Raw genomic sequence first — 14,049 nt, 5'->3', positions numbered from 1 at the left:
CTATGTCACCTCATGCATGCCTTTGTCCTCAGCCGTGTGCTGTACAATACCCCATACTTACAACTATCCAAACATGACATAAACGCTTTGGATGCTTTGATTCGCAAGGCATTCAAGGTAGCACTTCAGCTTCCCCTCAACACACCCACAGACAGATTACTAGGCCTGGGCCTCCACAACACAATCGGGGAACTGGTGGAGGCCCACCGATTTGTCTAATACATCAGGCTCACACAAACTTCCACAGGTCGGTATATCCTGGACTCCCTGGGAATCAGAATACCGGCCAACGACCCAACCCTCCTCGCCATTCCACGACCCCTTCACCGGGAGCTTCTCATCAGGCCGCTCCCGAGGAATATGCACCCGTCCCACCATGAGCAGCGCCGCAGATGGTGGTGAAAAACATTTATAATGCAATAAATATTTACAGAGAGGTGATTGGGGTAGGCCCTATTGGCCCTTTCCCCTAAAAATACTAGGTGGAGCCCCTATTCCGGGGCCCCATTGGCAAGCAACGCCGCCCGCATCCGGTGAACCAAGGCCTTTTGGGTCTTTAGGTCCTGACAGCCGAGCAGGGCCGCCTCCCAGTCCTCTCTGGTGGGGTTGGGGTTGGGGGGGATAGATGGGTTTGATTCACACGCCCAAACCATGTGGAAGGTGTCAGCCACCTCCCCACAGAACTGGCACATGCCATCAAAGGATGCGTTGAAATGTTTAAGTACCGCCGGGCACAGTACAGTGTTAGTAAAAATTTTGATGAGGAGGCGCTCGTCAGCGCGATCCAGTCCCTTACAAGGGGCCGGCTATCGCCGGTGCTCCTCCTTGTAGTAATCGGTGATGTGTTTGAATGTAAGGGCCAGATTGTCTGATTGGGAGTAGGCGCCCAAGGACAGGGAGATAGCCCGGGGAGAGAGTGCGGGGAGAGAGCGCCGCAGAGCCCGAGCGAAGGCACTCCATCGAGCGTACGGCTCCGAACTGGACGCCGTATGGGTGGACGCTGCCTGCACGGGTGATGAAACGACAGCAGCTGTGGTGGCCTCCCCTTCCACCCTCCTCACACTACTTCTCCCTCCAGACACGTCCCCAGAGGCTGCAGAGGAAGCCGCCATTGCACTTGCTATCACTCGCAGGGAAGCCCGGTATATATTAAGTGACTCTAAAACTGCGATCCTAAATTTCGCTCGAGGCCGAGTTCATGTCCCTGGTTTTGACATACTGGACTCGCCCGATGCACCCCCGCCCCGAGATGTGGAGCTGATATGGGTGCCTGCGCACTACGGGAATCTCGGAAATGAGGCCGCCAACCTTTTAGCCCGAGGTTCTTTAAACCGGACTCAGGTGGCCTCCGATCGGGGATTCACGAAGGAGCGCATGCACTCATTCAGTGAGCTGACCCAGGCATACAGAGCGTCACGCCAGCTGTACCCCCCGCCCCACCCCTCCGTAGATAACAAACACGCAACATTCTGTTCCAGACTACAGACACACACTCTCCCCTCACCCCTTAACCTTGGCCACTCAATCATCCCTCCTGCCCCACTTCGGCATGCGCTCTATGCCCAGAACCCTTCGCCTCTTCCCTCCACATCATTTCCCTCTGCCCGGAGGACCCTCCCCCGCGGGACCTAGAGAACCTCAAGACCTGGGAGGACTGGGAGACCCTGCTGCGCTCGGAGGACCCGGCCGTGCAGACCATCGCCACCGGCCGGGCTGCCAGTGTTATGGACCTTAGGAACATAAACACTTGAGTGCAGTGGGGTTGTGCGGGGACCCTGGGGCGTTCCCCGAATTCCTGCGTAAATAAAATTTTTTCTCTCTCTCTCAATACTGTCTTCGTTTACTCCCATCTTCCTCCCTTCCCGTTGCGGCGAGGTTCAGGTGTGTACCGAGATATGCGAGACAGATGCATTTCCTTTCCTCAAAACCAATTTACCGACGAGCAAGGCATAGAGCCGAACGGGCGATGGCGTTCTGTGGACTCCCTGGCAGTGTTCCACTCTTAGAGGCGAAGCTTAACATCTTAACTACACATCAGTGACACAAAAAGCAACACAGCGCTTAAGGCTTTTGCCTCAAGCACTTTAGGTCAACAAAGTGCCCCCCTGAATTTTAAGGCGAAAGCCTTTAATGCCTCATACTGTCGTTAGCAGCCGTGTCGGCAGATTTGTCCGCGTTTCGGCGTCACTACTTAAAAAGAAACTGCGTCGAGGCTGGGAATCGAACCAGAGCCTTTGGCATTTGACTCAGGGGCCTTTGGCTCAAGGTTTGAGCATGACTAAAGGCGCATCTATTGAATGCATGAGTTTCATAAATAAAAGAAACGGAATAAAAAAATAAGAATAAGAAAAGAAAACATTAGAAAAACAATAAAAATAAGACACAAAACAAAAATACAAAATGAAATGCAAATTAAAATAAAATTTGAAAAATAAAAATGAATAAAACCAAACAATGCGCAAGGAAAAGCTTTCGCCTTGCAACACTTTAGAGAGCCAAAGTACCCCCTAAATTTTTTTTTGCTGTGCGATGTCTGCGAGGTGCCGTAATGGAGGGTTCCGTAATCTCTCGGATATCTGGGGGTGTTTAACGTGAAATGTCATTGCACAGCACAAGGGCGCCTGTTATGTTTCGCGGCCACATTTAAATTGAGGTGAAACACTAATGGTGCGCATGTGCTCTGCGATATCAATGACGCTGAAAGTCCTCAAAGGGTAGACATCATTCCGGAGTCCTCCAGTACGGCACCTCTTTCTCCCTTTATTTTTTCACTTATGATGATGATGATGATGTACGTCACACATTCTTTCTTACCAGACGCCGTACGGAGTAATGTGCAGCTACAATTGAACCTCGTTATAACGAAGTTGAAGGGGAACGGCGATTACTTCGTTATAGCCGTGGCTTGGTTTTACCCATGTTGACAAAGCTTCCGAGGGAATTTGTCATTTCTTAGTTATATCCATTATTTCACTATAAACCGTTTCGTTATAACGACGTTCTACTACTGACTTTTGACAGAGAGTTAGGCGCCCAGAAATAAAGCTTTCAGTGAAGGCGCTTCTATTTCTGCGGTGCCAATGCAATTGGTCGCGTCTTTCGTGGCGCATGTTGTAAAAACCACCTTAAGAAATTTGGCGGGCTGCGTTTCTCATGAGAGATGGAGCTTGCTTGGTTTTCTTCGTCTGGTTTGTTTCGGTAAAGGCTTTGGTGGCTGGCTAAGCCAATATCGAAACAAACTGGACCAAAATTCCTTCTCAACGCGTCATACGCAGTTAGCTTGCTGTCGGCCGGGAGAGTCGACTTGTAGTAGCAGTAAGTGGTGGCTTGATGAAAAGGCAGAAAAGATTTTAAGCCTGTAGACATCATTTTCTCATTTTTATCAATAATGAAGAACGCTTCATCCCGCGAGAGTGTTGCTGCGCCTTAGTTGAAGTTTCGGTTACAGTTTGTATTCATAGTGACGGCAACATTCCTCTGTACAAATATTCAGGGGGGCACTTTGCTGACCTAAAGTACGGTGAGGCAAAAGCCTTAAGCGCGATGTTGCTGCTTGTGTCACTGATGTGTGGTTAAGATGTTGAGCTTCGCCTCTAAGAGCGGAACGCGACAGCGTCTTGCAACGCTGCCAGGGAGTCCACAGAACGCCATCACCCGTTCGGCTCTACGCCTTGCTCGTCTGTAAATTGGCTTTTGAGGAAAGGAAATTATCGGTCTCGCTCACCTCGGTGGACGCCTGAACCTCGCCGTAACGGGAAGGGAGGAAGATGGGAGTGAACGAAGACAGCGTATTCATTAGACACGCCTTTGTTCATACCAAACCAGCGAGCTGGCATGGCGGAGTGGTTAGCGGGCTCGTCTCGCACTCCGGAGACTCTGGTTCCATTACCCAGCTCGACCAATTTTCTACTCGCTTTTGTTTGTCTGGTCTGACTAGAAATGTTAATTAGGCTAATTGGTTAGTTAAGCAATCAACTAAACTCAGTCTCACTAACTTGGAGCATCACTATACGATCCCTTTAATTGGTTGCATGGTTGCTAGCCAAAGTACAATTGGCCCCGTTTGAAATTGCGCACTGTGACGTCGCGACTATTTCGACCAATTGAAACAAGGTAAGCGTAGCTACGGCTGTCACCTGAGGTCTCGCTTTGGCTGTCTGAGTTGCTTTCGGAACAAAACCTGTGTTCTGTTATTAAATGTATAATTCAAGTGCGGCCAAACAGCATTTTTTTTCCCTTTTCACCGACCTATCTGGCCAAGCCTACGTAGGGCACTGGTACATTATAGTATCGCGAGACATTATAGCGTAATGTCGTGGCGACAACCAGCTGCAGTCCCCTTTTTGTTGAATCTGTCATGCCATCTCCACTGCCGCTCCAGTGCAGAAGGTCTATTTTTAGGGGAGCACCCTTGTTCCTGCGCTTGGATACTACTTATCCTTCTTCGGTGGCCGCTTGTGACTCATTGTCAAAATAGGGAACGGCGCAGTGTAAGCATCTGGTGGCCTTCTGGCTTGCAGGCGACGACATCTACATACTCGGCGGTCAGCTGGCGGACGACGCTGGCGCGGCCACGAGGAACGCCTACCGCTACAACCTGACGACCGACCGCTGGGTTACGCTGCCACCGCTGCCGATGCGCCTGAGCCAGGCGTGCGCGGTCACCGTGCGCAAGCACGCGTTCAAGTGACGATGGCCCTCCGCGTTGCGCTGGACAGCTGCTACGGACGACTGACAAGCACTCAGCCACAAATAAATTCGCTGCAGAGAAATGCACGGCGCATGCATGGGCGCAGTGGTACACGACGTCTTCTGAATTATGGCGTCTCGGTTGTGTGGGGATGCGTTATCCTACTTATCCTTAGCACCTTACGTCGCCTTGACTGAAACCGTGAGTGAAGACTGAGTCGTGCAAGTCGGCTGCCAACTGGGAGCCAAAAACTACTAGCGGCTGCGTTGCTATGCCAAGGCCCCAGCGTGCGCCGAGTATTTAGCGGCGGCAGCTAAGCGTTTGGGCGAGTGACCGAGCGTGCTGTAGGTGTCACTGCAATGACAACACGTTTTCCTTTCATCATGGCGCAGTTAATGGTAGGAACCCCAGTAGCGCTGTTGTCTTTGCGTAACTCCCAGCGCACAGGCTGTGGAGGGGAACGGAGACGGGGCGGACATAATGGGTTTATTATTTCGAAGCGTATTTAGCAGCTATGTTTTGCCCCACGCCTGATTCTATCTTTGTAGAGTATCACTACACGGCGCACAATCTTTTTGTAGTGCGCCGTCAGCTATGAAAGCCTATCAGATTAACATGTGATAGTAAAACACATAAATGGGTGTGTAATGAAACAGAATATATCTCGCACGCAGGTAGCGGTCTGTTCCGCGACTTTACGCAGTCCTCGACTTTACACAACAGCCCCACCAAAACGCCACAACTGATTGACAAGAAGGCGGTGGACATTTGGTGCCTAGCTTTGGCCTCTCACTATGCAAGGGATTGAGATTTAATAGGAAAACAATATTTAATGCAGCGAAGATCAATGTACAAGAAAATTCGACTTCATAGTACTCGCGATGAGAGTTGCAGATGAGAAAAGGGATCGCAATAAAAAGCTGTTAGCGATGGTCAGGCCGTATGAGCTTGCTTTCACTTGGTACGTCCCGAATGCCAGACATTCGGCAAGTTGTGCTGATTTTCCCGCATCTGGTACCAGTATCTCCGAGCATGGAAGCCATGATTGATGGTGACAATGCTATAGCAATGGCACTGGTCTCCACCAGAGAGCTTGTGCAGCGAATTCAGCAACGCGGCGCAGAAAACAAAACGACGCATCGAGCACTGGTGGCGAAAACGTCTGGTAGACAACGGAAACGGTGACTGAACTCGTATGAACAACGCACCCGAGTTGTAAGCTGAGCTTTTCCTTTTGGCTTGATCCAGAATTTGTGACCCCCTTTTTTAATATGGCAGTATAGCTTTAAAGTCGCAGGTCTGAAATGGAAGTTATTGAGCGTTATGATAACAGTACGATACAGGTGCTTCCAACGCCGTTGTGTAGCGCTTCTTTTTTCGGCAAAATTGAAAGCCTGCGAAAATATAAATACGTGACTGCGCGCCCCGTGCACCCAAAATAAATGCGCCTCGATTACAGCGCTCTCACCCTCGACCTGATTACGAGGTATCAACTTCGCACCATATGCGCTTCCCACGACTGGGCTTTGCTTAACTTTGGTTCCCAGGAAAGCGCTATCGGCTGCTGGTGGCCGGCCGAAAATGTGCACGGTCACTAACCGTTCGTTCTGCCCGTGCTGGAGGAGGAGGAAGACGAAAGACGTTTTTGGAAAGATCTGCCATCACCATCATCATCAGAGGACAACTACACAAGAGAGAACTCCTCTTGAGCTTAGCAGCTGGCTTCCTCATTCCAGGACTGCACTGCCATTGGCCGCCCAGCGAACTTCCTGAACACTCCTGCAGGAAAGAGCAGCTCTTATTATCTAGGTGTCCAAAACACGGATGATGGAATGAAAAGATTATTTACGCAAGCATTACGTCGCCTGAGATATCTTCACTGTGATCTCATTGTGCGGGACTACGTAGAGCTCATAAAATTCAGCTCTGTCAGCGCCGTGCCGAAGAGTGGCCGCTTACGAGTTCGATTGCTTATATAATGTCTTACGCCGTGTCTAGCCACTACGAAGTGGTTTGTCGCTTACAATAGAACAAGTATGACCTTCAGCAGATGGAAAAAATGTTCCCAGCTTGGGAGCGGAGGGTCCTAGATTTGAGAGGAAGGCTGCCAAGGTACATCAACTGCGGCATATATCAAGCTGGGCTATTTCGCCACTAGCTGGCAGACGCTCTGAATTTGTCCTTATTAACGACTGTCGCCGTAAAAGCTTGATATCTGTGCATAAATCATTAAAGCCGAAGGTTTTCAAGAGAGGCGAATTTGTGCCATCGATGGAAGCCCGGTCGCTGCGAGTACTCCAAGGGAAGTTATAACTGTGCCTAGCATTAACAATACTGGATGGGAAATGAGTATTTCTTGTGATAGTGCGCAGATTCGCACGAGTACGCGAGCAGAAGTCATGCCACACGTAGGCCGCATTGGTCTCAGCAGCTTGCCTGACCGAAATAGTTCACATAGTAGTACTGTGATGTGTTTGGTAGGAGAATAAATTTCTTGTGCAACTGGAAGATGTGTTTTGGCATTGTGGGTGTGTATAATCTGTGTGCAGCAGAGCCTGTCAGCCCATCGGCTGTCGCCTCTGTTCCTTTGGAGGATACGGCAAGCAAGCAGGAATTAGTATGCAATGAAAAACGCGCTTCAATATGATTTTCGTAGCTTCATTAACAACACTCTTCACTACCGAAAACTGTTGACGAAGCAGTAATGGGCTGGTAATATTACTCCTGAGGAACTCGATATTTTTGCCTACTTCGGGGCCTCGCGCGTGGATATGGTAGGGTCTATAAACAAAGTGTCAAGCGTCAGACTTTTGGGAGTAAAAAGCAGTATGCAGAAAAACTTGCACAAGAACTTTCGGAGTTTGAGCATGGTAAGCGAACTGCGCCAGATAGAGTGGCGAAAATGAACCATTTCCATTAGCTGAGTTTATCCGCTCTTCCCTCGCTCCCGCATTGCTTACCGGAAGGGCTCGGGGAAGGAGAACGGGATGCATTTTAACCAGGAAATGCTTTCAGCTCTTGCCCTCCGCAAACTCAGGCGAACACCGCCTGGGAACCGCGCCGACCTCTTTTGAGAACCGAATTTAAATTTAAACTAACATTGCGAGATTTAACGTCCGCATCATAACACGCCTCGAGCGGAACCCATCCTCGCAAGTCTTCGAACTCTTTGCTATCATGCCGAAAATCGGGAGGCTGCCAACGGGGGTCAGCACAACGCTCCTTGTCCCTCACAGCTCGCAAGTCGCGACGCCCGCAGGTCTGAAGTTGACTCAAGTGTCAGGGCTGCATTTGAGGGCGGCTCTGATTGGGGCTAAACAGTGACCACACATATGGAGTTCAATGAGGGAGGCAGAAGAATGATATTCCGACGCACCCGCTTTCGCTCCGAGTCTCACCGCGAATGTTACGGTTGTGTTAGGCAGAGGTGAGACCTTCAAGCTAGGTTCATTTGCACTGGGGACAGAGTAAGCTAACAGGCTGGCTTTATATAGTTGTCATAGCGCGCGTCCTTTGCTCGTTCTGCGCTTCAACAAGATCGGCGGTGGCAGATGTGATCTGCGGTGGCTTGGCATGACTTGGTTTATACATATTTTATAACTACGGCTGGCACCATCTATAACCGATCCTAGACAGTGCTACGCCGGTACTGCAGATCATTTGATCCCCACATGTTCTCTGGGCGATGAGCGAGGTTGTAGTTTTCATTAACACAGTGGTGAGACCTCTTCGCGAGAAATTAGTAAAAAAAAATAGCTGCACAACTTTTTGCTGTCCTCATGGCAAAGATGACGGCGACGAATTTTCTAGGCATCCTTGCCCCGTTTCAGAGAGCTCGTTCTAAGATGCACAGTGCTCAAACGACTTGCAGCGCATGATCTGAAAAGGCACCGTTCGCCTGCGCACCTGGAGAAGGTTCTCCCTTGCGAAAACTCAGAAGTCGGGAGCTTTTGGTACAGGCGCATACCATTTAACAAATACAATTCACTCCAAATAAAGCCTGCTTCAGCGCTATCATATGCAAACATAGCTGCAGAAGACACGAAACGCTCGATGCAAGGGCTTCAGAAATGCTTCCGACCGATTCAACATGCAGGACACTGTATTTTATTAAGGCTTTCAAAGATTCCAGCGACTACACTACTTGAGCCATGAGCCTCTCCTTGCAGCAGCGCATTCTCGACACCTGACAGATGTAGTGTGCAGATGTGTCTATGACCCTCTTGCGCTGCAGATTACCACGGCTAAATCTTTATGTACGTCGATCGGGATTATCTATAACCAACCTTTGTGAGTGTTGTGACAAAACTGAGTCCACAGATCACTTTTTCCTCTTCTGCCGGCGGTTCGCTGCTCTCCATAGAATTTAATTGGAAATCCCCCTTGCTCGACTAGGGCTTCCTCTATCTATTCCGATACTCCCCTCCTTCAGAGCAAGCACCAAGGGATATGTCCTGAAGCCAATGCGCGATTATATTCACTACTATATAATTAGATCAGGAGGATTCCTCTGCTGGAATGAGAATTCACTGCTTTTTCTTTTCCGTTTTTTTTCGTACAAATTCTAGTCTAAGACAAAAAATTATCCAAATACTTCAGTTTGTGCACATGAGTGCATTTGTATCCGTTATGCCCCCTGAGCCATCCGCCGCCATGGACAGGTGCCATTAAGCCCGAGGACATCATCATCATCATTATTACCATCACGGGACACGAGAAGAGCGAACGGAGCGGCGCTGAAACCACTGCACATCTCGAGGGTCACCTTCAGGCCCAGCAATGGTGCGAGAAATGCCCCACAAAAAGGCAAGGTCTAGAAACAGGACGCCATCCGCATCAGTGCCTGCCCAGCAGAATGAGGACACAGAAGTCCCTGTCGTTCTGTCCAACCCAAGCACCTGCGCTCCCGTTGCCAGCCCCGCCCCGGCGACTTTGGCCGGGCTCCAGGACAGTGTGACCAAGCTTCTTGGTCACGGTCCGTACCAGCTGCGCATCCTTGGGTGTGGCATTATTGGTTCCGGGACAGCACTCTTGCAGTACACGTCATACCGGCTCATCGGCAGACCGGTGGACCACTGGTGCCAACCGCCCTTCGAGCTGCAACATCTGTCCGCGGATGCCTGGAAGAACCTCTCCATCCCCATCGAGGCTGACGGCAGCTTCAGCAAGTGCAACATGTTCGACCCAACCGAGGACGTGAGCACTCATTCCACACACCTCTCGCTTATGTTGACTCACGGAAGTAATGGTTCGATGCTATGAGGAGCGTTGATTAAGTCCAGGAGATTTTCATGACCTAAAGCTTAAAACCACGCTTTATCAGTTATGAATATAGGGAGGAGCTACAAGGATGACAGAGCTGACACGAAATGGCATGCCGAAAATTGCCATTTTAACTGGGAAAACATGTGTGTCCTCTAACCTTTCTCATCCAAACTTCATCTCTTCCTTCTAACATTATGAAAAATGTTCTCTGGTCCATCTTCCTGATTCCCACTCCTGTTACCAGTTGTTTTTAACCAAATCCAAAAGTTGTGACCAGTATGCGCGCGTAAAATAACGCGTCTAATCATTCGAGATAGGTATTTCAATTTCATCTCAAACTTTCTAGAACGAGTAGTTGCTTCCTCTGCCAAATCATCAGCTTCGTTTGTGTATTAGGCGGGACTAGCCCCTCTTATGCTTGATGCCTCGGTACAGGGTGTTTTGGGGCGAGGCCGTTTACTGATGCGGCCGTTCCGGTACAGGACGTTTTGCTTGCACGATCATCTAACAGTTTGCTGTACAGCCTTTTGTAGTGCTCGACGCTCAATGTAAGCGCATTAGCTTAACGAGTGACGCCAGTCGCACACAGCCTTCCGATCATGCACCGGCCTCCATTACCCTCCAGTAGCGTCAACACAACTTTCCATCCCACTAGCCTAGCTAGGGGACTGAACGCTGACCCGTCGCCAGCCTTCAGAAGCTCCACCCACCTCGGCTGCCTGGCCATTCTCTCACGTGTGTGAAGCCTTTGCTTAGAGTAAAAGTATCAATGCACTCATAGACTCAATCTAACTGCTTCCGCTGAATTATCGCATCAGGTGTGTGATCGTCCCGTGAAATTTTTTTCGTGGGGACCGCAAGAACAACAGGCAGAGTGTTTTCATACAATGCAAGAAAATGTTAAATGCTGCCAGGAGTTATTTGAAGTTTAACGACACATGGTGAACTCTACAAAACGTCTCCTTACCTTTAATTGATAGTTATCACTAAGCGTGATCTTAAAGCTGTCATGGTATCTAGCAGGCGAAGACTATAGTCGTCGTCTGCTATATTCGCCTGCAATATTCCTTGGCTTCTAATCAACCATTCCCTGATAGTAATCCTAGTGTCCAAAGATCACTATTTGTACTTCTGGTGTTCCCCTTTGCATGTGCATGGTTGGTGTTAGTTTCGGGGGTTGTCAGAGCACTCCCCGAAATTTTCTGAGCGCCGCATTCCTCACCTCCTTCCTTTCAGTCCATTTTCCGCCGATATTATTTACACACTTGTTATGTTAAGATGTAAAGACGAAAATACGAAGAGCGTCGGTTTGTTGGTAAAAGTGTTTCCTGTCCTAAAAACCAGATGGCGCCACTAAGCTCTTTCTTTATCGACTGCGTATAACTCCCCCTAAAAATATTTCTGGCTACGCCACTGCTGCAGAGCATCACTACAGAACTGTGCTGCTCTTGTCTGCGCGCACTGTGCAAGGGGACCGAGTTGATTTGTGCCGAGAGCGAACAAGTGCCTCGCATCTTGCGCCGCAGCTGCGGTCTCTTTAGAAGAAGCCTAAATGGGAATTCATGAGGTGTTCTTCACAGCGGAGATATGAAGTGCAACAAATCGTTGAGATGAAGTGTTCGTTTAACTGAAATATCCGCTACTATGGAACATGTATTTACACGCAATGTGCAACAACGCCACCTTGACCGTAGAGAATTGAAGAAACATGCTCGTTTAACCGCTGTGAAAGTTTATGCAGCATCACCACGAAATGGTTTGCAGCTGTGTCGATTATGTAACTGCCTGTACCTTTTTATGAAAGTAAATAAATAAGCGGAAGCCGAAACATCGCTTATGGGTTAACTTGTATTAAAATGATATGCCTGCGATTTGCGAAATTCGCAGGGGAGAGCTCGAGCCTACTAATTCAGAAGTGAAAGTTGAGTGCTTCGTTGCAGGCTGCATCAACATTCTGACTGCGGCAACGAATCAAAGCACTTTCAAGGTAGCGATAGAAACTTCATGTCGGGTAACAATGACAGCGTTCTTGGAGAGGCGGCTGTTCATGTTTGCGTGCTGGTTTGTGTCGCATTTAAAACGCTTCATGCGATAAAGTTTACGAACAACTCCAATGAAGTAAAGATCATGTTCCTGGTTTGTTGTCCTGCAGGGCACAGGCCTGGAAAACAGGACCGTGGTATCCTGCCACGACTGGGATTATGACATTGCCGACGAGAGCGACAGCATCGTCAGCCATTTCGACCTGGTATGCAGCCGTGAATACCTCTACCCCTGGTCTTCGATGTTAACTAACCTCGGTTACGTAATACTGTCCCCTGTGGCCGGATTCGCATCGGACTACGTGGGAAGGAAGCCGGTGACGCTGTTCGTGGCATTCCTGATGCTTTTTGGATTGATCGGCTGCAGCGTGGCGAGCACATTCGCCGCCTTCCTTACGAACCGCGTCCTCATCATGGCTGCCGCCAACAGTGCCTACCTCCTCACCTTCATCCTGCTCTACGAGTGCACGGGCCCCGCGCGGCGCTGGTGTTTCCTGATTCTTCACACGGCCATCGTGGGTACCCTAGTTCCGCCGGTTGTGCAAATCGTTGCGCTGCTCAGACCTCGCTGGATACTGGCCCAGGGATTTCTAATAACGCCGGCGGCCATCTTCGCTGCATGGTGCTTCTTGCTGGAGGAATCCCCCGCCTGGCTCCTCACGAAGTGGAGGCTGCGTGAAGCGGAGGAGGGCGTGCTGCTGGCCGCCAAGATCAACGGCGACGACTTGGAAAACGCCCGCGACGGCTTCGGAAAGCTGTGTAAGGAGCTGGGGAAGCAAAAGAACAACTTCGAGCTGACTCCTATGAGTTCCGCTTCGGAGGCCATCCTCGAGACCATGAGAATGCGGCGGCGAGCTGCGGCAGCCTTCTTCGCTAGGTTTACGCTGAGCGGCGTGTACTTTGGGCTCGTCGTCAGCGAGAAGTCGTCTGGGTATTTTTTGCAAGCAGCGTCCATCGTTACGTCGGCGACCGTTTTCGTGGCAGTAATTTGGGCTTTGAGCCGATGTGGAGTACGTGAAACGCTGTCTGCTGTGCTCGCCGTCACGTGTTTCATCGCCCTCGCGAAGTCGCTTGCGATGCTCAGCTACGACTCTAGCGTGACTCCCTTCGTAGATGTAGCAATGAAGGCTGTGGCGGCCGGGTCGATAAGCGTAGTGATGTGCTACGCTGGAGACGCTTTCCCCACGAACATTCGGAGCGTCGGCATGAGCCTTTCAGTGTTCTTCGGCGGCTTGGGATCGTTTGTGGGCATATTTCTCACGAAAATAAGGAGCGAGCCAGAGGGCGTTTACTTCTGCGTGTACGCGGCCGTCATGACCATGCTGAGCAGTGTAGTGGTCCAGTGGCTCCCGGAAGTGTTTATTCAGAAGCCGCAGGTGAGGTCTCCGAAGGATACAATGAACGCTGACGAACGCAAGTTCGCCCTGAAGGCCTCGCTATCGCCCACCAAGACAAAAAAATCACGCAGGGGTCGGGAAAAGAGAGCGAACGTGGACCAACAATAGGAGGCGCTGCGTATTAAGGACATTTCGCAAGCATTTCATTTCTTTCCTAATTGATCTCTTCCGCACTTTTTGGTTCCTCCGTTCTGATTCTTTCGTGTGGGGTTAGCTTGTCACAAAGGTTAGCCTCAAATGTAAATCCCTCTTAGTATTGAACCTTGTACGTCTGATTACGCCTTGTCGCTGCCTATATAAATGTGCTGCTGGCGCGTGTATTCCCCCCAAAAATGGCCGCATCTATAGAAATTTTAGGGTACAAAGGACTGTTTTGCTAATTTACCGACCGACCGACCGACCGACCGACCGACCGACCGACCGACCGACCGACCGACCGACCGACCGACTGTTTTCTGACGAACTACTAGGCTGCCCTACGATACTCAAGTCCTTGTATTCTAACATGTCTATAACGTAATGCATTACAAGTAACTGATTACTTGTATGAATTGTCATTTCCTTCGGATTTTGCAATCAGTTACATTTTTTTCCATAAACATGTGCAACGAGTGATATCTTTAGTATCTTTAACCAGCGGTAGCTATATCTGTTT

General features: G+C 49.8%; 2 protein-coding genes across 2 annotated transcripts in view; both read left to right on the top strand.

Annotated features, from left to right (window-relative positions):
• LOC149362705 (uncharacterized) overlaps nucleotides 1–4,932 on the top strand; it is a 46,198-nt gene extending 41,266 nt beyond the window's left edge. The window contains exon 12 of the mRNA XM_089569795.1: nucleotides 4,521–4,932. Coding sequence (XP_089425921.1) covers nucleotides 4,521–4,690 — 170 coding nt within the window. The 3' untranslated portion in view covers nucleotides 4,691–4,932. The remainder of the gene's footprint in view (nucleotides 1–4,520) is intronic.
• Nucleotides 4,933–9,469: 4,537 nt separating this feature from the next.
• Nucleotides 9,470–13,502, top strand: LOC149362704 (organic cation transporter protein-like). Its single transcript, XM_089568358.1, has 2 exons — nucleotides 9,470–9,886; nucleotides 12,108–13,502. Exons 1-2 carry the CDS (start codon nucleotides 9,470–9,472, stop codon nucleotides 13,500–13,502), a joined length of 1,812 nt encoding a protein of 603 aa, XP_089424484.1.
• The last annotated feature ends 547 nt before the right edge of the window (nucleotides 13,503–14,049 follow it).

This window comes from Amblyomma mixtum, chromosome 2, assembly GCF_055824585.1.
Source record: "Amblyomma mixtum isolate Tamu chromosome 2, ASM5582458v1, whole genome shotgun sequence".
Taxonomy (NCBI): Eukaryota; Metazoa; Arthropoda; class Arachnida; order Ixodida; family Ixodidae; genus Amblyomma; species Amblyomma mixtum.
Note: the sequence above shows the minus strand (reverse complement) of the source record. Positions and strands in the feature narration are given on the sequence as shown.